The 23,251-nt window shown below is 39.0% G+C and overlaps 6 protein-coding genes across 6 annotated transcripts in view; 2 read left to right on the forward strand and 4 right to left on the reverse strand.

The window, feature by feature from the left end:
* Positions 1-23,251, reverse strand: part of LOC126790341 (prefoldin subunit 2) — a 152,262-nt gene that overhangs the window by 67,957 nt on the left and 61,054 nt on the right.
* Positions 1,155-9,315, reverse strand: LOC126790328 (uncharacterized). Its single transcript, XM_050516522.1, has 4 exons — positions 8,571-9,315; positions 4,514-4,821; positions 1,589-1,965; positions 1,155-1,498 (listed from the first exon to the last, which is right to left on the reverse strand). Exons 1-3 carry the CDS (start codon positions 9,266-9,268, stop codon positions 1,607-1,609), a joined length of 1,365 nt encoding a protein of 454 aa, XP_050372479.1. The 5' UTR covers positions 9,269-9,315; the 3' UTR covers positions 1,155-1,498; positions 1,589-1,606.
* LOC126790338 (40S ribosomal protein S18-like) lies at positions 10,171-12,077 on the reverse strand. Its single transcript, XM_050516535.1, has 4 exons — positions 11,946-12,077; positions 11,693-11,853; positions 11,196-11,384; positions 10,171-10,482 (listed from the first exon to the last, which is right to left on the reverse strand). The coding sequence occupies exons 1-4, from the start codon at positions 11,946-11,948 to the stop codon at positions 10,377-10,379; spliced, it is 459 nt and encodes a 152-aa protein (XP_050372492.1). The 5' UTR covers positions 11,949-12,077; the 3' UTR covers positions 10,171-10,376.
* Positions 15,434-16,822, forward strand: LOC126790333 (probable inactive 2-oxoglutarate-dependent dioxygenase AOP2). The gene is made up of 3 exons (XM_050516528.1): positions 15,434-15,810; positions 15,903-16,227; positions 16,568-16,822. Exons 1-3 carry the CDS (start codon positions 15,434-15,436, stop codon positions 16,814-16,816), a joined length of 951 nt encoding a protein of 316 aa, XP_050372485.1. The 3' UTR covers positions 16,817-16,822.
* Positions 18,755-19,640, forward strand: LOC126790337 (photosystem II D1 precursor processing protein PSB27-H2, chloroplastic). Its single transcript, XM_050516534.1, has 3 exons — positions 18,755-18,851; positions 19,018-19,409; positions 19,503-19,640. The coding sequence occupies exons 1-3, from the start codon at positions 18,776-18,778 to the stop codon at positions 19,638-19,640; spliced, it is 606 nt and encodes a 201-aa protein (XP_050372491.1). The 5' UTR covers positions 18,755-18,775.
* On the reverse strand, positions 19,851-22,969 carry LOC126790335 (imidazoleglycerol-phosphate dehydratase 1, chloroplastic). Its single transcript, XM_050516532.1, has 8 exons — positions 22,686-22,969; positions 22,477-22,601; positions 21,798-21,902; positions 21,615-21,707; positions 21,006-21,080; positions 20,702-20,764; positions 20,336-20,445; positions 19,851-20,189 (listed from the first exon to the last, which is right to left on the reverse strand). The coding sequence occupies exons 1-8, from the start codon at positions 22,918-22,920 to the stop codon at positions 20,162-20,164; spliced, it is 834 nt and encodes a 277-aa protein (XP_050372489.1). The 5' UTR covers positions 22,921-22,969; the 3' UTR covers positions 19,851-20,161.

The raw sequence follows: 23,251 nt of genomic DNA on the forward strand, positions 1-23,251 counted from the left end.
AGTGAAGGAGATGGTTTGGACTTTTGGGGGGTGTATTATTAGGGTTACACAGTTACACTCGTGACTTGTTAGTGGCTGTCACCATTCGTTTTTGCCAGTTCGTGTCAAGATTTATGAGATTTGGATGATTCTACTGATGTCACGTCTATTATTTACATAGAATAAGATGAGATGACTGTGTTAAAGATAACGTAAAAACGGATTTACCAACAAAGAGAAAATTAAATCAGTGTATGTCACACTACATTATCAGAAATCAATTCTTAAATAACTCTTACGACAGTCATTTGATTCATTTCAGTTTTCACGATTCATTCATGACTTCTCCCATTCCATTGCAAACATAAATAATCTTGTTTCATAAAAAACGAAGAACAATTGCTGATTAGTTTCTAACTCAATAGAATCGAGAATTGCTTGATCATTGATGTCAAGCTTAAGCTGCTTAACTACAAATTGATAGGACCAGAATCTAGGATGATGCAGCCTTAAACACCTAAATTTTAGGGCCTTGGAGGGGAGGTGGTTCTTTTGTTCCCATATCTCAATGGCCACTGACCACTGGAATCTAGACTTGTAGTTGTAAAGATGAGTCTTTGATGGACAAAACAACACATCGGGTCAGTACATTCAATGAGCACATGAGGGCTGAGGCGACTCTCAATTCATAGAGGTGACATAGATGAGATGCGCATCTTCTCTTTGTTCCCTGCCATCTTCTTTTTCCCCTTTTTTGATAATAGCTGAACCAGGTAAACTGAACTATTTAACCCACCCTCTTCCCCTTGGATCAACCTCAACCCTTGGAGTTCATGTTACTACGACTTCCATAGGAGAAAACACGTCCATTCTCAGAATCCAATCCTTGCATTTCCAAAACTCGTTTCTTTCTTCCATATCATGGACCTAAACTCTGTTACATACTCAAGACCTCAATACTGGCAAAACTAAGCAAACAAAGTATCTAGGTTGACCGTCAGGAATATGCATTTTCTAATTTTACTAGGTAAAGATGTCCACTCCTTTGTTAGGAAAGAGGGTCGGCCTCAATTGGCCAATTCACATGGCATAAACCTAGATTCTACTAACATTCAGAAAAACAAAAACAAAAAACCCTAGAATCTACAACTTGTGGATACCAAAAAAAAAAACCTACAACCGACACCCTTCTCATTCCATTAAAATGGTGGGAAGAAAATGTTATACAAGCTCATCCAAAGTTAATTTCAGCAGCTATGCTACTGTATTATTTGCTCTGATCATTGGATGACTAGTTGTTCAGAACCAAACAAGTAGCAATCAATCTATCTCTTGATGTGAACTTCTACGCTTATGTCTGAATCAATACTGAAAGCTGGACCTTGGCTGGAAACCACCTAAAATTCGCCATTACATTTTCAACAAGAACAGGTAGGCATTTAAATTAGGCTACACACCTCCTGACTGTAGAGAATGATGCCCATAAAAAGCTTTCAGTACTTTCCAAACCATGAGATCACTGCAGCAAGATAAATAAGGCATCTTCAGTATCATACGGTCTACGTGTAAAAAAATTGCACAGGGTAATAGGATAAGCCAACTCCTTTACCTTGGAACTCACAGGACCCTACTTGGGAGGTTTGAATTCTCTCCAGCTTTCAATGCCAGCCTTCTTTCTCGTGTCAAAATCAACCTTCTCGAGGTCAGAAGCAGTTCCTAGGTACCCATAAAAGACTCGCTTCTTTTCCCTAGTCTTCTCATCGAACTTCACAAGATATGGATTGTTCTCATCATCCTTATTGCCAATCGTGAGGGGTTGAACATGATACCAAGCCCTGCGTCCGTGATTGTCTTTCTCGAAAAATTCTGTCATTCGCAAGGCCTCCTTCAGGCCCGCCTCGTCAGCCGAAAACTTGATTATAGTTGTTCCCAAATGACCATCTCTACCGTACAGGGATTTTGACTTGCCGCTCCCAAACCCGAGTTCTGTATGCAAGAAGAGAGCAAGTAACTTGTCAAATGGAATTCTTTCAGGAAAGATATAAGCTAAAGAAAAAAAAAACAACAGTAATAGTAAGAATACTAATTGGACGCCCATTCACTATAAAAGTGGACAATGAAAATCCTAAAAGCGTTACTAAAGGTTATCATATCTTTGATGGCTTACAAAGTAATTGCTCCTAGAAAACAAAGGGTTACGTTTGGATGTCTTCAATGGTTCAGATAAAGGTAGCTTCAGAGTCCCCAAGGAAATCTCTAAAGAAAGTCCAATTCAACCTAAAACAGAAACATCTACCACTAAGATACATTAAGACTATGGTCCCTTCAATGGCTGGTCAATGTCAAAATGAACTCACATGTCTAAGGAACTATACTGAATGCTCCAAAAAATGAAAGAAAAATATATATGAGAAAAGCCGGCGACAAGATCATAGATTTCACATTTCTTGTTTTATCTGATGGAGATCAACATAACAGAAGTGAGAAGTTTGAGAAAATCAACAAAAATCAACCAAACCTGTTACACAAGTGCAAAGCAGGCATCAAGTTATCAACAAGTCAAAGCCAAGGAACAGTAAAGTACTATGCCAGACGATGCGCCTTCTCTACTCCAATTTGACATAAGAGGATTTGGCACCCAACTTTACCATTTCTCAGCATGCAGCCTAGTTGACTTGGAGTTGGATTTAATTAGGTTAGTGGTTTGTACCATTGACATATTTCATAGACAGGGTAGAGCAGAACTAGTGTTCATGCTTGGGCAAAATTTAGACATCGAATTAAGAAAATCAAACACAGATGCCATGCACGCAAGCATAGGTAGACCAGGAAACGTTATAACCATAAACAGGCATTATTGTTTATACAACCAGTAGGATCAACCAATACTTAAAAAAAAAAAAGATAAAATAAAATAAAATTTTAAAAACCTGTTTCAGCTGAGGAAAAGGATAGCCTTTGACTCATGACTTGCGAAAACTTATATACAACCAGTAGGAGCATAAGACTGATTGAAAGACACAATGCAATTCAGCGGCCAACAAAGATGGATCAAACTCAACTCTGTAATTTGTGTCTAGTAATCTTTACTGACATGTCCAGGAGACAGAATGCCCAGATTCTTAACTAAATAGCATTAGTAGTTGTACAGTTATGAGGACGCATGGACTTCACTGATCACACATGATAGTCTGTAGAAGGGACCTAGACCCCGTTTTAAATTTTGTACCTAAAGAGCATATGACCGAGTGTTTAATTCAATTGCAGGACTACCTCCGACCCCGCCCCAAAAAAAATTTCTCAACTCTGTTACACTGGACATGGACTTGATCCACATGCAAATAAAACCAAGTGAAAACAACTAACATGTTATCAACAAGCTTAGAATGACCTTTTTATTGTTTGGCTAATTACACACTTCATTATATTTCAAATAAATTATTTGATTTTTTCTTTAAATTAGTTGCATATGGTTTTTTTTTCTGTTTTGAAACTTACGGTTGATTTTCTTTGTCTGGAGAAATACAACACTCTAATATGCTAATATCAACTTGTGTTCAACTGGATTTATAGTATATCCAAAGTCTAAGGAGAAACTTTTTTTTTCTGGAGATAGAAGATTTCTGTCCAAGAGTCAAAACTATGCAAATGGTTAATAATACAAAATTGACAAAGAAAGGTGGGCAATCACAATTCTCAGCATGAGCTAAGACTTGTAACACAAAGACAAGGATTGAAATTCAACATGTCAAGAGGAATAGGTTGAACAATGAGTTACCGGCTGGTGCTTGCATTTTGCTATGCCCCAAGAGGAGAGAGAGAGAAGCAGCATAAGTATAAATGAAAAGAGCATTAATATATGATACAGTATATCTTCTCGCGACAGGCAGTGAATCAAGTCACATATGCATCCTATTTTGCAATTTGATTTAGCCCCTGGAATTCTGGAACTGGTACGAATGAAACATTTAAGATGATAAAAGATGACTAGTAGAAAACCATTTACTACAACAAGGATGGCATTGATACTATTTTACAGGCGTTGCAAACCCCTTCACAATCCATACTCAAGTAAGATCAATAGACCTCTAAAGACTGACACTACAGCCGCAGGTACTACACTTGCACGCATAAAACTATTCATTTACCTCACCTCACTATCTCACCCTTCAATTATCAAAACATGTAACTTGTCCACTTTGGTGATTTTTATCAGAGTTAAGACTGGCTAAGCTTAAATGGGTAATATACATCTTCAAGCTTAGCCCTCCAGAAATTGGACCTAGCAAATATATACTCTATTGAATAGACTGTTGTGTTGTACACCTAAGAAAGGGTAGGCTTTATCTAGTAACGATATTAGTCTGAAAAAGAAAGCTACGCGTATACACTGTCTGCAATGGCAGATTTGTACAAAATTAGCAGCTAAAATAGTATTTGCTTGAAGTAATTGACCTATGCCCAAGATTTCCACAGAATATTCTGATAGAAACTGCATTAAAAAAATGGCACAAAATGAAGGAGGAAATTATACCTCGTATATAACTATCCATCGCTTTATTGCCCAAACCCTCCATGCGGCCATCCTTACTCTTTCCTGTAAGAGTATTATGAATTATCACCATGGGTGGCCACATTATCAGGTCATCTTGATTTGCTGCTGCTTCATCAGCGGAAAGGAACTTATATGCCTTTGAGTTATCAGGAGGCTTTGAGTAGTTCCACCCCATTAAAACACACAAAGCCTTGTGTAAGCCCAAGTGATCCACACAAATGTCCGCATTGTCTGTGTTGTAACTGTGCATGATGAGACTATGCATATCCGGAAAATCTTTTGCAGACCTGAAAGTATGCATATCAAGTGAATTGAACAACGGTTTCAGGTTTACCTCCCAGATAGCAATGTGACCCTTAAGTTTGAACTCAAAGGAAAACGAAGAAGATGCATCTACCAGTAATAATTCCTATGAGCTGATTTGTCATATGCAACGTCTCATAATCATAATAACAAATATTGGTATTTTCACTTATGAGAGTACCCTGACACAAGGTAAACAATTTATAAGGAATCATTAAACTTTTATTGGCTTTGGACAGAAAAAGGCAACCCTACCAAAAGAAAATGACTGGTTTCCATTGGCTGCACATTATTTGATTTTCAAGGCTTGGCTAGATACTGTTCACCAAGACCATACATACATGTAATGGAGAATAATTACTTCATATAAGCAGCCCACACACGTATCAATTGTAAAACAACAGCAGAAAGGTTTATCCAATGGTAGCGAAAATTCCACAATTGAACAAAAAAACATTAAGGAGTAGACATCACCTCCCAGTCAAACAACTAAAGAGAAATCCACAATAATGCAGTTCTTTAAAATGAATCACGTGGAGTGATTCATGTAAGGTGGTGGGTGGTCTAGGATATAGATAGTACATATGTCCAAAGGTAGTACTTAATTGGCAAATGAAGGTTCTCTAATTAAGTTCATACAAGAAATGAGAAAAGCATATCAATGAAACCCAAAGAATGCAAACCAGGATCTATTGTATAAAGGAACAAGAATTTACACTGAACAAAGAAACAAGGAAGGCAGAGGTTGTACCTTCATTGGCAAAGGCAGGGATTCTAATAAGGTTCAGACATGAAATGGCCACGGCATATAAATAAAACCAACAATGAGAATTCATAAAAGAAGGTCATCACCTAGAGATCCCTTAACGGGGCTCTGCCATAAGTGTATATAGTACAAATATAAGCTACAAATAAAAATACAGTGACCAAAGCATATTAGTACAGAGATCTTTTAAAGATCATCTAGTAATTTAGCTCTACTAATCAGGTTTATATATTCCTTAAATAGAAAAGCGAGTCTGCATCAGCTTCAATAGCCAGTTCATTGTGGGTGAGAGTTCACAAACTTAAGGTTGATGATAAAAAATGGACGGGTTCAGAGCTCACAGATCAGACATCACTCAGAAGCAAAAACGGCATCAATTCATTCACCAATCAGAACAGAATGAACAGAAAGCATCTTGGCAAACAGAAAGCACAAAAAAATTACATATGTGGTCCTCACATGTCTCATTAAATTAAATAGCTACAAAACCCTCTCGCACAATTCTACTCGATCTCAGGCAATGATTACTGTAAAAATAAGGCGCAGGCTTGGCAGTAAAAGTAAGGCATCATTACAGCCTAGCCTTCACAGTACAAGACAACTGAACACACTAAGCAGATACAGTCTATTTGGAAGTCTGAGAGGTTCCAAGAAACTGCAAATAAATAGTGCACGCAGATTCATCAAACCTTTTGAAGAATAATGAATATAATTCAAGATGTGCGCTTACCTTCCGACTACCAAGAACAGGTGCATAAAGTTCTCCTGTAAATATTCCTGGGAGAAACAATTTAATGTCTAATGACTTCAAACTACATAAAATTGGCCGTGTACAGTAGCCTCTACACTAACTCATTTGCCTTGTTTCCAACAAGTTAAATGATGGATGGGACTTGTAAGAAATGAAAATAAAACTGAAGCACATCACATATATTTTCAAGATTCGCACGATGCCCAACCTATAGTATCAAGTAAACAAAGCATAGATCTACGCCACACATACTAGATAGTCAAGGGCATAGATGCATTCCAGTGACCTTAGGCTTGCCCAAGTAAAAAAAAAAAATGCAGGTACCATGTTCAACAACACCAAAATGGAAGCTCATCTAGAACACCTTTAGGCCAATAATCAATTTTTCTGCTACCGTCCAACAAGTAGCCCTAAATCTAACAAACAGAGCACAACCAAGCTAGAGAAATAGAACCAACCAACTCTGCAATAGAATGACACAAAAATATTGACATATACTAACATAAACTTCTACACTGCAGAAATTCAAACATTGCGAATCGGGTTTTGGAGTTTGGTCAGTAGCAGTAATATTTCTTTGAACCATATAACGAAACTATTATTGTACTTGACTCCTTACACATAGTTACGTGCAGGAGAGATGACACTCCAAATAAGGTGGAGAGTGTAGATATGAAAATCTACGAAAAGTTAATACAGATCAAGAAATTTGTCAACTCAAAAGCTATGTCTAGTTATATTATAACATATCGAAGGGTTAATTCTGTAAACCTTTCCCCTTACGTAGTAGATCCCATCAATCCTTCCCCACGATGCACGATTGATGCTGCTAACAATACAAAGAAGACAAACTATATTCTTAGGTGTAACGGGAAATATAGCAGCCCCTCTTATTTTATTACAGGCCCAAAAATCCTTGGAGTCTAAATAAAGAAAATCAGGCAAAATTTAATACACTAGAACCAATCCTCTTCCAAAACCTACATTTAGACTTCCCAGAGGAACACTTGAAGCAAAAAAAAAATTATTCTTTTAATAATTTAGGGATTAAATTAATTTTTACTCCCTCACACCTAAACAAAATCCTACTACAGTCAAAACTGACTAATTGAGTTTCAATTAAATGCACTTTGCATTTTTGCATCAGGAAAATCATCAGGATGCAATACACCAATTAGACAAGAAGCTAATGCAGAACGGAAGGCATCATGGTGCAGTCGATGAGTATGTTCATGAAACTCCCTAAGCTTCTTAATCTATTTTACATCCACAGAATCATTGATTTGACCTTACAATCATCAGAGTTAAACAAGCTTAAACATATAATGCACTTCCTTTACACACTTCAAACGTAACACTGCATGCTGTCTGTCAATGACCAAATCCATCAAGCAACGATGATCATCACATTCCAGATAAATCACCTATTTAAGGTTCTAGCAGATGATATAAGAGATTCTACAGCTGATATTCAGTTGCACAGGCAAACGAAGATCACTGACTTTGAGCTATCACAATATGAGAGAAAGAACAGAAGCCAAACTTTCAAAGTGCTACATATTATGTAGCACATGTGCTTGTATGAATATGTAAGAAGAATGAATCGAAAACACTATAGAATAGACAATATCACTGGAGCAACTTCAGATTGTAAAGGTCTATCAGAATTGACCAATATCAGTATCCTGAAATCCTACTGGCTATACGTACAGTGTAGTGTGCCAACTATTACTACTAATAATACTACAGACATTGCAGATACTATATCTGTTCTATACGTAACTATTTAAAAACAAAATTCAACTTCTCCTAGGTAGTACAATATCTACAAAACAATTAGACAGCCTTTGTCACTTAAAACATCAACGCTCCCTTCTTTGCTCCCAATGTTCACACCATACTGGTTAAGCATTGTATCAACTAGATCATCTACTATCAGTGCATAGGGCATGTAACAAAACGGTCAGCTGTTCCCAATCTATGTAGAGGAAAACCAGCCAACTTGCTTAAACTGTAATTGTTCCTACACCTGTATTCTAAGGCTATCAACATTTCGAAAGAAATGAGCCAGAAATGCATCTCCATACGTCATCTTATGGAAAAGGCTTAATCATCTATGTCCCCTTAATTCTATAAACTTACAGTAGCTAAAGCGAACAATGGTACTATCGAGAAAAGACATAAAGCATAAAGGGGCAGAACAATTAGTGTCAGACCTGCCAGTAGTGCCACAAGCAAGGCAATTAAGCCGGCCCTGCTTCCCATCCTCAATGTAAATCTTCTTCTGCGCTCCATTCTCATTAATCACCTTGGCAAAGTAGAGAAACGCCTTCTTCAATGCAGCCTGGTCAACCTGACCACACTTGTCATAACCTCCACCAGTCCGCATGTACTTGGAAGCCCTCGGATCATCACCACTCCTGGACTGGGCCCGAAACGGGCTGCTCGGACCCGCCCCAAACACGTTCGGGTTGCCCAACTGGACCAACTGATGCCGCCGCTTGGCCAATTGCTCTCCACTGTCTTCCTCCAGCTTCCTCTTCATCGGCGAGTTCCAGTAGTCCGGGGCGGGGCCGAAAGGCAGGAACCGGGCGGAGGGGTCGATATGCGGGGGAGGCAAGTCTTGGTAGTCCGGGGGGAGGGCGAAGTAGGAGCGGACGCAGCCGTCGGCGAGGACGATGGTGCGGCGGTCGAGGTTGTGGAAGCCGTAGACGGGGGGAGGAGGCGGGCCGAAGGCGGCGGAGGAGCCGGGAGGGTGTTTGAGATTGGCGGGGCTGGCGGAGGGTTTGGGGTCGGGTGGGTGGTGGGGGTGTTTGTTGGTGGTGGTGGAGGGGGAGGATTCCCAGCGGGATTTGCGGTTGGAGGAGGAGGAAGGCTTGTGAGGTGGGCCCTTGGGGTGGTTACCTCCGGCCATCTTTGGGGGTGTAGGGATTTTGCTTAGCAAACTGAATTGTGATGTAGAAGAGTTGCTGGAGAGGTAAATAGCGTTATGTTGCTGCGCTGGCCAGTGAGATATTATGAATGGTTTTCTTTTTCTTTTTCTTTTTCTTTTTGTTTCACCACCACTGCATTACGAGATTCGGGGGAAGCAACGTCGTTCTGGCTAGTATGCTCACTGTTTTCTTAAACCTGCAATTAGCCGCCACGACTCCCGTGAGCATTACTGCGCTCAAGTTTAGATCCTGCAATTGGCCGTGTGAACCATACACAAGGAAACCACTCATAAACCTTTTTTTTTTGGTGGGGGGGGGGGGGGGGGGGGGCAAAAGCCCAAGCAAAGAAACCAACTAACAGAAGAAGAAAGAGCTACAGAAAACTAGTAAAAAACACAACCAGCAGAAGCAACAAGAAAACTAACAAGCAGAAACAACAGCAAAGCAGAACAGTAGGCCTTATTGAGGGCACAGCTCAGCACCAAAGAGATGGGAGTTGAGCTAGAGAACTTCCTCAAACAAATAGCTCAATTGATGCATACGACTATGAGGTTCAATTCTAAGTTCCTCAAAACTAGCAGGAAAATTGATCACTCGGTAATTCACCGGCTGAATGCTGGATTATCTAATAGATATTTGGTTTTAAGAAAAATATCTGAACAGAGCACATGCAATGTACCTATCCATCAACAGATGATCCATGCAGCTCCTGGTGATTTTTTATTTTTAGACCACCAAATCAGCAGTTCATTCTATTATGTTACTGATCAAGTTATCTATTTCGGTAAATTTATTTCTGTTTTCCAATAACCAGCACATCTCTAAATCAATTCTAGAGGGAATAATAAAATTAACAGGCTAAAATCATAAGGAAACACTGACATAATAAAATTAACAACTTCCATTGCATACCATACTATTATCCTCAACCTCAAAGTACCAAACAGTCATGGAATACATAAGATAACAAGATATTCTGCATTAATCCACCAAAACTTAAGTTGACCAAAGATGCTAAACTAGAAGGTATTTTAGGAGTAACACAAAATGTAAAACATGAAACCCTCCCAGACAGCCAGAAAATGTTCTTCATCGCTTCTTGGACACACCAACAGTCTTACCCCTGCGACCAGTGGTCTTGGTGTGCTGTCCACGGACACGAAGGCCCCAGTAGTGACGAAGACCACGGTGATTCCTGCATACAAAAAGAAAATGCATATCAGTTGAAATATTCATAGACACGAGAGCTCCAACATAATAGGGTGCTCACACATGAGTATATATCACATAAAAGAGACTAAATAAAATCAGAAATCAATGAGAAGACACAACTTAGACATTCAAAATCCAAAGCAGTAATCTTAAATTCTGCAGTCTTGTGACATAAAAACTCTCAAGTCAGAGTACCATACAACAGCTAACCAAACAATGAAATGATAGTACCCTCAGATTCTTCTCATCAAGTCAGCAACTGACACCCATTTTAACACCAGTAAAAAACTTCACTACAAAACATATTGCTCAGGACAATGAACACTATGATTACTTCCTGAACACTATGATTACTTTCCAAATACTGAAGAGGGGGAGATGGTATAATCTAGGGCAGTCTTCCTGACATCATTATTACACATAGGACAAAATAATAAACCATTACAAAATACACTAAACTCTAAGCTCCACAAACAAGCCCATAAAAACAACAACACAAGATTTCAGAACATTGGGTCCCCTATAGATGACAGGACAAGCGATCAATTGCCAGAAATCTGTTCAAAGTCCACAAATTTGCTTGTAGCAATCAACACTTAACAATTACCAAACACACATCAACTAGTTTAGCGCAAACAAATGCAAGTATTTAAAAAATAATAATCAAACTCAGTGGCTTGAAAAACACATTCAGACCTGATCTTCTTGAGCCTCTCGAGGTCATCCCTGAGCTTCATGTCCAAGGCATTGGCAACCACCTGGGAGTATTTACCATCCTTGTAGTCCTTCTTCCTGTTGAGAAACCAGTCGGGGATCTTGAACTGGCGGGGATTCTGCACAATGTGCATCAGGTTCTCAATCTCCTGAGCAGATAGTTCTCCAGCCCTGCCGTCACCAAAATCACCAAACCCAATCAAACAACAATACTTCAAATATATCAAATGGATATGAAGAGTTAGGGTTCGTTTTCAACAGTAACAACCAGCTCAAACAATAACTAAAATTATGTCAAATCATATATAAATTTAATTTTCAATTTCATCATCTAATTTAAGAACCAGCTCAAACAATACTAGGATTAGGTTAATTTTCGACTTTATTATCTTAATATAGCAATCAAACTGTACAAGTAGACCTACTGAGATAAATCAAATCGAATTAAAGAGATCTAAGCCATTAAGAAAGAGGCGAACCTCTTGTTCATGTCGACGTCGGCCTTCTTGCAGGCGATGTTAGCCAAACGGCGACCGATACCCTTGATGGAGGTCAGGGCGAACATAATCTTCTGCTTCCCATCGACGTTGGTGTTCATGACACGAAGAATGTGCTGGAACTCCTCATTCGCTACGAGAGACTGCAAAAAAAAAAAAACCACAGATCGAAAATGAGACTATCACGGAAATTGGATTTGAAGAGAGGAGATCGGAGTTGGGGTTTATTGCTGACCATGGTTGCTGCTGCGGCGGCGGCCTTAGGGTTTTGGCTTCTGAGCTCCAAGGAGTTGTGAGGGTGTGTGCGCCGTTTGGTGAGAGAAGGGCGAGTGGAGAAGACGATGGCTTTTAAAGGGTTGAGATGATGAAAAAGCCCAAAACCCTAAAGGGAGTTATACACTACCGCACAGTCTAACGTGCACTTTTTTTAGAGGACGAATTATAGCCATCGATCTTTATTTTTTATTTAAGTATCATCGGATCTACCGTGTATCTGGGTTTTTTTTGTCGGTTACAACAAGGCTAGTATCTGTTTTTTTTTTTTTCAAAAATAAAATTTATGGCTCTTCATCAGTTGGAAGTCGTGAATTACACTCACAACATTTGAGTTTGTTGTTCAATCAGAACTGGATTAATCAAAACCAACATTATCGTCAGTTCACCCTTAACATTTAATCACTATTGTTATGCTCACTCAAAGTCGTCCTCTTGACTAAGGCGGAGATGTTGCCTCAACCTCAAAATGTGAATACCTACAAGAGTGAAAAAAAAAAACTTTTAATCTCGATTACAGACACATTATGACTAACTAATTGATATTTTCTTAAATGTGGAGTTGTATATAGTTTACTACATAAGTGTTAAATTATATGTTGCCAAAAGCGTGGAAGTATTCTCTAAAATATTTTTCCAATGCTCGATTTTGTGTTTACGTTTAAATAAAACTTTGCTTGTTATAAAAATATTTTCATTCCTACTTTAATTCTATCCATTTTTCTTGAATTCAATCTATAATTCCCTTCATCCTTCCTCTGTTTCACAACCACTACGTCCTTGCCTTGAAAACCCCAATTCAGGCATTCTCACAATTGAAACTTAAATGATGTTATGAAAGGTTAGGAGGCTAAGTGAAATCTCTAGAGGACGGTTGAGACAATAGCAACGAGGATGGGAAGAGCAGTATCTTGATTTTGAAGCCATAAGAACATAACAACATCAAGTTAAGAAAACCCCTCTCCTTCACTTTTGTGTTTTTGTTTTGGTGCTTGTCTCAGAATGATTTATAAATTACATTAAATGTTTGTGAGAACCTAAGTCTATGCAACTTTTTAGGATATGATTAGTCGGAGAGATCTTCAAGTTTCATCTATGAATGAATGGGACCTATAAAACTGTACATTGACCCTTGATGTCAATAAGGGCGTGTTTACATACCAGCAAAAGGAATGATTCCCTTCAGAGTCATTCCGTTTCCCCTAAAAAATGACGTTTACTAACTTCACTCGGAATGGAATCGTCATGAGTCCCACTAAAAATTCAAGAATCAATCCTCCGTTTTGATTCCGGAGAGAGGAGTAAGTATTGATTCCGGACAAAGCAGAATCAAACTTTCAATCCCAAAATGCCCTTGCACAAGCGCCTCTTCTTCAGCAGCCGAACTCTGCTTCCTCTTCTTCGTGATCAGGTAAGAGCTCTCTATGTTACTCTTTTTGATTCGTTTGCTAAATTTGGTTAAATTTTAATATATAGGATTTATCAGATTTGATAAATTTTAATTAAATTATATATTTATATTTAAAATATACCATTAAACTTGACAAGTAAAAAACATTCGGTTACTTTGTCAATGAAAATACCCAAACATTTGGTCAACAAGGACAAATGGTATGTCATATTTTTCTTTTCCATTCCAAATTTCTTGTTGGCATGGTCGTAGCGTTTCCCTTTAATTGAAACTACACATTGTTTACAATTATATAAACTAACCATGACGAAAAAAATCATTAGCGCGTTTATGCTAGTCACGTTGCACAATAGATGAATCCCTCTATTATAGAGAATATATATATATATATTTATGAACAAAGATAATAAGAAAAATTATGGGTTTTGAGATACACGAAGAGGATGCGGTGGAGGAAGGTTTGATTTCAATTCCATAGTTTGAAGCTTTAAAGACATCTGCCAAAACTCCAAAGATGTAGTACTGGCACTTGGCAAACTGACAACAAATATACATAGGCATCTGTGAGTCATCTTGCCTCTAATCCAAAGAAACAGCAAGTCATTCCTCTTCTTCCCTGAAGTCGGTGATAATTAAAATTACACCACCTTGCACCCCGATTTTATACGAAGAGCGACAACTTCAGGCACCGGTATCTGAATTAGAATCTAAAACTCATCTCAGTTCTTAGATAACCAAACCGAGAAGTAGATAAACCCAAATCAGAAATTAATTACGACATAGACCATAACTCAATCCAAATCAACACTTACTCCAATTCCCTTCTTCAATTCTTCTCAGACTCAGTTCCGTCCTCTTCTTCTTGACGAGTTGATTCGACGCATCATAGATTTGGCTTCCCCTTTAAAAACGCAAACGATATTGTTTGAAAAAAAAAATCACCGAAATATCGGGTCAAACTCCCGAGAAAATCGCATTGACTGATAAGGTAACCCAATATGCACTTATCCTATCGTTTTCTAATATCAACAATATATCCGATATTTAAAACATTGTATACGAGAACATTGACAATGACCACATAGTAGTCCCGATAAAACCCAATTATGTCAGTGCACGTGGGGAAGGGCAATCGAGACACAAATTTCATGGGCAATTGGGCTATTACCATGAAACAAAAACGTGGGTAAAGATTTTTTTTTTTTGTAGTGGTGGTGGTGACGGAAAAGGATGGAAATCAAGTGCTTCCAATGTAGGAATGTAGGGGTTTGGCAAGAGTTTTAGTGGAATATGATTTAATTATTATTTTTGGTTAGTATAACTGGCTTCTAGAAGGGTTTAGATGGGCAGATGAATTGGTAAATGGTCGAGAAACAATGTACACACACGCACATAATGAATAGAATTCAGTGGCGGATATTTTAAGATGTTTTGGTGGATGCTTCTAATTAGTTTTGATGAGCTAGAAACGATGCTCATATGTGAGTTTTGAGTAGAATAAGAGATCATGGATCTTGTGAAACACTATGATTCAAAACGATCACGAAGCTAGCCAACTAGCCAGGGCGACCGAGAAAGATAAGCTCATGAAATGTTAGACCATAATTCTACATCTGGGCATTGAAGTCTAACCAACAAAATTGTGTGCGTTGAAATGTATATGCTGGATATTCCATGCATGCCATCACTCGTGAGGTTAGCGACCAACCCGACTAGTTTGGTTTAGCAGTACACCAGTCTCGCCATCCTCGATCAATTTCATTTGTATGCCATACCTGTTACCAATTAGTCTTATATATATAGTTTTCAATGAAACTTGGTATTTAAATGATGTCACCTTTGAAGACATATATCTTACGTGCCTATACCGGGAGCTACTAGTCTTTTCTTATATTTTCAACGTACGAGGGGCGTATGTCATGCCATAAGTCTCTATAAATTGGAAACACAACACACAGCTTGCATATCCAACTTAACCAATTCCATTCCAGTCTCTCGATCTGCCAGAAACACAGCTCGTGCATATCTTGTTAGTATATATGGGTTCCATGACACTTCCCAAAGAGCTTCCCACCATCAATTTCTCCCTGCAAGAAATGAAGCCTGGCTCGAGCTCCTGGGCTTCCACCTGCAAACAAGTCCGGCATGCGCTCGAAGAGTACGGTTGCTTCGTGGCATTGTACCAACAAGTCTCCCCAGAGCTCATGAACAATATCTTTGGCCAGTCGAGGGATTTGTTTGAGGTTCCTCTCGAGAACAAAGTCAAGAACACAAGCGAGGAGCCTTACCGTGGTTATATCGGACCAAATCCCCTCATGCCACTCTATGAAGGGATAGCCATTGACAATGTAACTTCCCCACAAGAAACTGAGAAGTTTAGAGACCTCATGTGGCCTAATGGAAAGACAAAATTCTGGTACGTACATTCCTACTTCGGTCATATTAATTTTTTTATATGTTTGTACGTTGTTTTACTGTAAATTAATTAGTTAACCTAATTACTTGCAGTGAAATCGTGGATCTATTTGCCAAGCTGCTCGGGGACTTGGAAAATACTGTGGAGAAGATGTTGTTTAAAAGCTTCGGGATACCTCAAGAGCAATATGAATTGTTGGCGAGATCAAACAGCCATCTTCTTCGTTTTCTCAAGTACAAGACACCAGAAGACAGAGACACAGTCGTAAGGTTTCCGAGGCACACAGACAAGAACTTCACCACCATTGTTGTTCAGCATGATGTTGCTGGCCTCGAGGTTCAGACTAAGGATGGTGATTGGATAAGTGTCGAGTCTGCACCTTCTCAGTTCCTCTTCATGGCTGGTGACGGACTGCAGGTACTTAATTAACTTACCATGAAGAGCTTTAAACTAAATATACGTACTTGTCCAAATTGGAAGAGGGGAAAACAAATATATCTTGTCCTCCATTTAGTGAGTACACAACAAAGAATATATTTATGCATGCATGCCTAGTAACCTTAACAAATATATATCTGGCTCTAGCGCTAGTTTTGTAATGTATGTATATAAGATTTACTCGGTTAGGTTAGTTACTACCTCGTACGTAGGTTTTATCACTAGCAAAAATGTTTTGATTAAACTGTACGTGATCCAAAAATAATATGAATTCGAATAGTCATTAATTCGATAATCTAACTGATTTGATCATATATAGGTATGGAGCAATGACAGAGTGAAAGCTTGCCAGCATAGGGTGAAGCACTGCGGGGACAAGACTCGATACTCGTTGGGAATGTTTACGTTTAACAATGGAGTATTTCAAGTACCTAAACAGCTAATAGACGATAGTCACCCACTCCTCTACAACCAGTTCGACAACCGTGGCTTCATAAGATTTTACATCACAGAGGAGGCCAAGAAGGCAGAGTCGCCCATCAAAGCCTATTGCGGTATTAAAACCTAGCTACCATATTATCCGTCGGGACCTATAGAGAATAAATATACGTCAGTTTTTTAAACCGAATTTTTCCTACTAGTTAGGAATCCAATCCATGCTTTGCTTGGCTTTTGCGACCCCAAATCTATCTGCTTTGCTTTATGGTTTGATTTATAGGAATTAGGGTTCATTCTCTATGCTGTAATAATTAATTATATAATCATCTATCAATCTCTCTATTAAGAAATAAATTATGAACTATGAATACACAACACAAGTTTTAGTCTCTGCCAATAATCTTTGGCCTAATTTAGTTGCAGGCTTTGTTTAAAATAGCGCGCCTCAAGGGGCTTTGCATTTTGCCTCAAGGATGCCTTTGAAAGGTGTTTGACATAAAAGGCTAAAGGCGTGCCTTGAGGTTTAGACTGTTGTTTTTGGAGCATTCTGTCATGCGCCCACTCTCCGAGAGCTCAAAAGGTATTTTACTATCGTGGCGACGCGGGATTGGGCTGAGCAACATGACCCAGCGGGGACCACATATATCTGTTAACGTTAGAAAATGGGGGTTGCGAGCACGCGAAACTCACGTGAGGGAGGGAGGGAGGTAAGTTTTTTAAGGGGTAGGATAAATCTGACTCTCACCCATTTGTTTGACCACACGTGAGAAGTGGCTTCATGGAGATTTAAGTGGGTTAGAGGGAGGCGCAATATCAAATTGGTTTTACTTGGTGACCGTGGTCGAATTCAAATTGATTTGACCCATCGTCTCCCCACCTCCTTCTCAGCCTCGCGCCGCCGTCTTCCGGTGAGGTCTAGCTCATGCATCAACATATTCATTCTCTGCTCCTTCTACTCTACAAGCTCATACTTATCGATCATTTTTTCCATTCAAATCACAGTCTTGTCGGAGATCTCGTCGGAGATTGCAGTTAGCAGAGCTTCCATGGACAACTTCCCAAGGTCCCAGCGATTTAATTGACCACAATTTGGTGAGCCCAATCATATTCTTCCATTTCAATTTAGTTCTTCCATCAATTTCTCTGATTGTTGTCTAACTCTAAGCTTTTCTTTTCTCGGAACGTTCAATGAACATATGGGAAGTGAGGGAAGATTGAAGCTTGTTTGCAGATCGACATGATTCTGAGTTCACAGAATGTTGGGTAAGAAGAGCAAATCACATAGGAGTTTGGTGAGAATTGATTCTGGGTTCATCCAAGTTTAGAATTGATTATGGGTTTGTATGAAGACCAAGAGGTGGAGGGAATGATAGAAAAATGTACACTTGATATGTCTCCATGATTGCATCTGGGATCTAGATTCAATAGAACATGAGGAGAATAAAAGAGGTGATCGAACATGAGGAGAACCGAGAACTTGTCAATTTGATATGTCCTCATTTGAACGGATTTTTTTTTTAAAATAACTGATAAAATTTCACCGCAGTAATTGAACAGTTAACACATTAACGCCGTCCAAAAAAAAAAACACTCGGACTCTCAAAGGTCGGGCCTATTCCAGAACGCACCGTTGTTTTTCTTCAAAGATGCCTTTGAAAATAAAGATAGTAAATATCTAACGATGAAGCTAGTCAATTAGAAAAGCCTACGACATGTTCCTCTAATAATCTAGATGCCTTATGAAACATTTTGTACGTTCTTTAATCCGATCACGTCAGTGAATATATATCCAATAGCCTCTGAAGCATCCAGAGTTCATAACCTTGAAAACAAGTGCATTAGTATATACTATATAGGGAAAAACTCTCCAAGGAGACCCGCCCCCTTGACCGGTCAATGTTGACATTTAACCCAACGTTCTAACTTCTAAAGAACTTTCTGCCCCTTTCTTTCTCTTTCTACCTCTTCCACACTACCGTCATAAAAACAAACGTTAACGGAGAAACAAGACGTTAGTTAACGTTTTATCAACGTCTGCTTTATCAAAAGAATGGCTGGACGGGAATGGCTGCATATTAGCTGAGCAAGAATGGCTGCGTCTCCAGAGCTCTTCCCTCTTGTCATTTCCAGGACAAGAAGCTATAGATTGAGACCCAATAAAGAGCGTAAGTACCAGAATCCTGAATGGGTATCGATTTTCATTTCCAGAGCAATGTAGAAATATGATGCGCGTGCATCGTGAGTACGTACGTTATCCTAGATCAGAAAATTGTATACAGGCTAATAATCGAGCTTCATTATTGACTTGAAAATGGTTTTCTTCTATGACAGATAAAATGCACAGCAGGTGCGCGCTACCTTCTCAAGAAGCTTCATCAACTCGCCGAGTTCTAGTATATACTGGTGCTTCTATACTTGCGGGGGTTCTAGCCAGGGCGCCATTGCCTGTTTTGGCAGATGATAAGCCAAGTGGTGAAGACGACAAGGATGGAGTCTTTGGTGCTATCCAGTCGCTGCTCGACGCCAATACAAAAACCAAGTCTGGAAGAGTATTGCCGAAGGCATACTTGAAGTCTGCAAAAGAAGTTGTTAAGACGCTGCGGGAATCACTGCAAGAAGATCCCAAGGATAATGCAAAGTTCAGACGTACTGCCGATGCAGCAAAGGAATCAATTCGGGAGTATTTGAGCAATTGGAGGGGAAAGCCAACGGTGTCTCAGGAGGTGTGTGTGTGTATCAACATCTTTGTGTATTCAAGGGGATATGGACTTGTTGAATTTGTTCATTGATTTTTTATTTTTCGAGTTCATTTACAGGAATCTTATGTTGAGTTAGAGAAAGCTATAAGATCGCTGGCCGGGTTTTATTCAAAAGCAGGACCATCTGCCCCATTGCCTGCAGAAGTCAAGTCTGAAATATTGAATAATTTGGATACAGCTGAAGAGTTTTTGTGAGACATCACTCAATATGAGAAGCTAAACTCAAGTTTTTTGATGCCTGCATTCAGTATTCAAGTCTAAAAACAAACTTGGACTCGTTACTATTTCTCATTCAATCACTTAATTTGGTCTGTATATTACCAGTTTTGGTCAGGCTTGTAGCTAATCTGAGAACTCTTATGAGCAGCCATATATGAATTGTATACCAGAAATGTTGCAGAGGTATCTAGAAGAAACTTTCTCATATCAGAGGGAGCAGAAATCTTTTGCGACATCAAACCACGAATAACTTATTGATGAATTACATTGTCACACATACAACTGTATTAAGACTTGGCCCTATTAGCCATTGCAGCAGCTCTCAGCGTCTCACATCTATGTTTTCAACTTGACATCTCTGGAATCTGTGAGAGTCCAGCAGATCAGTCAGAACCGTGTTGAATTAATAAGATGGAGCTTAGGCCAAAGATCATTAGAAAATAAACCATCTGAATCTCGTTATCATGTGCTTCAAGAAATTGAGGGAATAGGGAGCATCAAGAACGTGACAGTACACCTTTAGAGCTGCACAAAATAGGCTCCACAAAGTTTAGTTGAGTTCCAAATTATAGTGAATAGTATCATTGATCACCAAAGAGCATGAAAATAATCTCTGTGGAAATATATGCATTCTATTTTATTCAATTTCAAAAAATAGTCTTGTATTAAACCTTGGAATGCTCCCAAGGCGACGTGGGTCATATTCTAGTGCTTGCCGGAGAGCCCTCGCAAATGCTTTGAAGGTTGCCTCAATAATGTGATGGGAATTCCTTCCAGAAAGCTGGGGCCAATAAAACATTAGAATTTTCTGTCAAAAACTTATTGCTTGCAAGATGATGTGTGAAATGAAAGAAAAGTACCAAAATGTTCATAACATGACCATTTCATATTGCAGAAACAAACTGTTTGAAGTTGACAAAGTACATTGATGTAGAGATAGTCAAACAGATGAAAATTCATTCAGCAATTTTAACTTTTCCTCTTCGAAAATTCTTATTTCTTGTATGCTTTATGATTTCAGCAGCTCTGTAAAGTACCTGTCGGATGTGAAGCGTCATACCAGATGTATTCACCAAAGACTGGAAAAAATGTTCCACCAGCTGCAAAAAGGATAGTTCAAACAATTGTTTAGTAGATCTAAACCGACAAAAATCTAGAAAAGCATATAGAAAGAATGTAAGCAGGATTTGTCAGTTTTGGGAATTGGTCTTCCCATTTCTCTTTGCTTTTCCTTTAAATAAAATAAGAAGATATTCAACATGTTTCAGGAAAGTTCAATGAAGTATACAACTAATAGAAAGACAGCATATGATATGATCCTAAGGTTTTACAGTACAGTACCTGAGTGTCATAGGTACCAACTCTCTCGGTGGGTATCTGTAAATCATAACCCAAATGTGGTCGGCCAGATAAATCCTGCAAAAACAAAGGAAAACAATCATAAAATTAGTAACTGAGAAATCCAATCAGTAAAGCATATAATAATTGAGGACCACCACAGCACCACTGATCAAGTTTAGCAGTGAAGTAATATTGCTTGGCCCTCGAACCAAGGGGTTTCCGTTGTTATTGTCAGACCACGGATATTATGTCAAGAAATACACCAAACAGTTTTTCCTAACCGTTTCAGGACCTCAGCTGATTGTCCCATCGCTTGGTCATGTCTCCTCAGTTTCAATTATCAATAGTCAATTCATAATGAGGTATTGACCAAATATTTGAAAACCATAATGGCTATAAAACTATGATGTTTTTAGGAATAGTTTATTTTTAAGAATTTAAGTAAACCTTGCGGACTAAAAGATGATAGCAATTTTACTGTTCTGACATGTATATTATGAATCAAATTGAATCTTAAGAATTTAACATGATTCTGTATCTTAATTTTTCAGTCGACTAGCCATCATAGAGTCCATGTATGTCGTTCAATATCCATACAGTAGAACATACCAGTGAGACATGAATCCACGCTTCATCAAGAGGAGCGGAGAAGTCACCAAACCTGTTGATCCCTTTCCTATCACCAAGCGCTTGAAGCAAAGCCTGCAAGCCAAACCAAAACAAGCTTATACAGCTGAATATCTAGCAACACTCGAGCAGACCAAACCACAACAAGACATCTCTCTAAAGTACCGTTCCAATAGCAAGAGCGACATCTTCATTGGTGTGATGATCATCAATGTGGATGTCACCAGTAGCCCTCACATGCACGTCCAACAACCCGTGTGAAGCAAGTTGCTACACAAACAAACACACACCCCAAAACAACTCAGTATATATCACATGATAAAGTGATTTGGGGTTCACATCCAAAATCAATTGACAATAGATGGAGTGACCCAAAACCTTATAAATTCACATGCTAGGTCTCATTTTCCCATGTGGGATGTATACTCTCAACACCCCTCCGCACATGTGGCGAATTTTCAAGCCATACACGTGGATAACATTTTGGGCGACGTGGAGTCCGTGTGGTCATTTGGGCTTCACACGTGGACGTGAGTAACCTGCTATTATACCATGATAAAGTGGTCTTGGTTCACATCCAAAATCAATTGACAATGGATAGAGTAACCCAAAACCTTATTAATCCACAAACTATGTCTCATTTTCCCATGTGGATGTATACTCTCAACATCACACAAGTAAAGAAACCATTTCAATTCGATACTCATCAAATACTAAACTACCCATTTTTTTTTATACCAAAACCAATACAAAACACATATAACGTTACAACCTACAAGTACAGTACCAATATCAAGTCAACTGTAAAAGAAAATTAACAAAGCTAAGAAGGAATACTACTTACATCCAACATATGATCAAGGAAGGGAATCCCAGTATTAGAATCAGCAATTCCAGTGCCGTCAAGGTTTATCTTGACCGAGACATTAGTCTCCTTGGTCTCCCTCTTAACTTCTCCAATTCTCGCCCCTATGATCACCAATCAAAATTCATAAAAAAGACTCAAACTTTAAACCCAAGTCAGGAACTGAGATTGGGGTTTAGGGTTTTTACCAGAGGCAGTTGGGGAATCGGTGAGAGTGGACCCATTGTGAGCGGCGCAGGGAGTAATGGTTCTGTGAGAGTGAGAGGAGGAGTCCATGTGTTTGAGGTTCAAGTGGGGCTGCTGCTTTCGTGGGAGATATGACAACCGGGGATTGGAGAAGGTGAGGAGTCTGGGTTTTGGCGGCGGAGATGAGAGTGAAGATGGTGGTGAGCGTAGAACACCGGGTGGTGCTGATACCTCCATTTTTTGTCTCTCGCTAGTTTTTGTTTTCCAATAGCCTTGTACTTTGGTCACTTCCTATTCAACTTTTTTTTTTTAATAATTTGAGTGGAGACTCAATTTTATCGAAATTGTTCAAACAAGAAGCAAATGTGTTGATAAATTCCTTACCACCAAGTCACCAACGTCCAACTATGAGACTATGATCAGACTTCGCCTGCAATAGTTGATACTTTTCCTGGAGGATATCATCTTCTCCGACTTCACGTAATATGTTTGCTACCCGTCATCGATGTAAAGGAAGAACTAACATAGATACCATATATGATCATGGTGGAATAATCCAGGTATCATT

The sequence above is a fragment of the Argentina anserina genome, chromosome 4 (assembly GCF_933775445.1).
Source record: "Argentina anserina chromosome 4, drPotAnse1.1, whole genome shotgun sequence".
In the NCBI taxonomy this organism is placed as follows: Eukaryota; Viridiplantae; Streptophyta; class Magnoliopsida; order Rosales; family Rosaceae; genus Argentina; species Argentina anserina.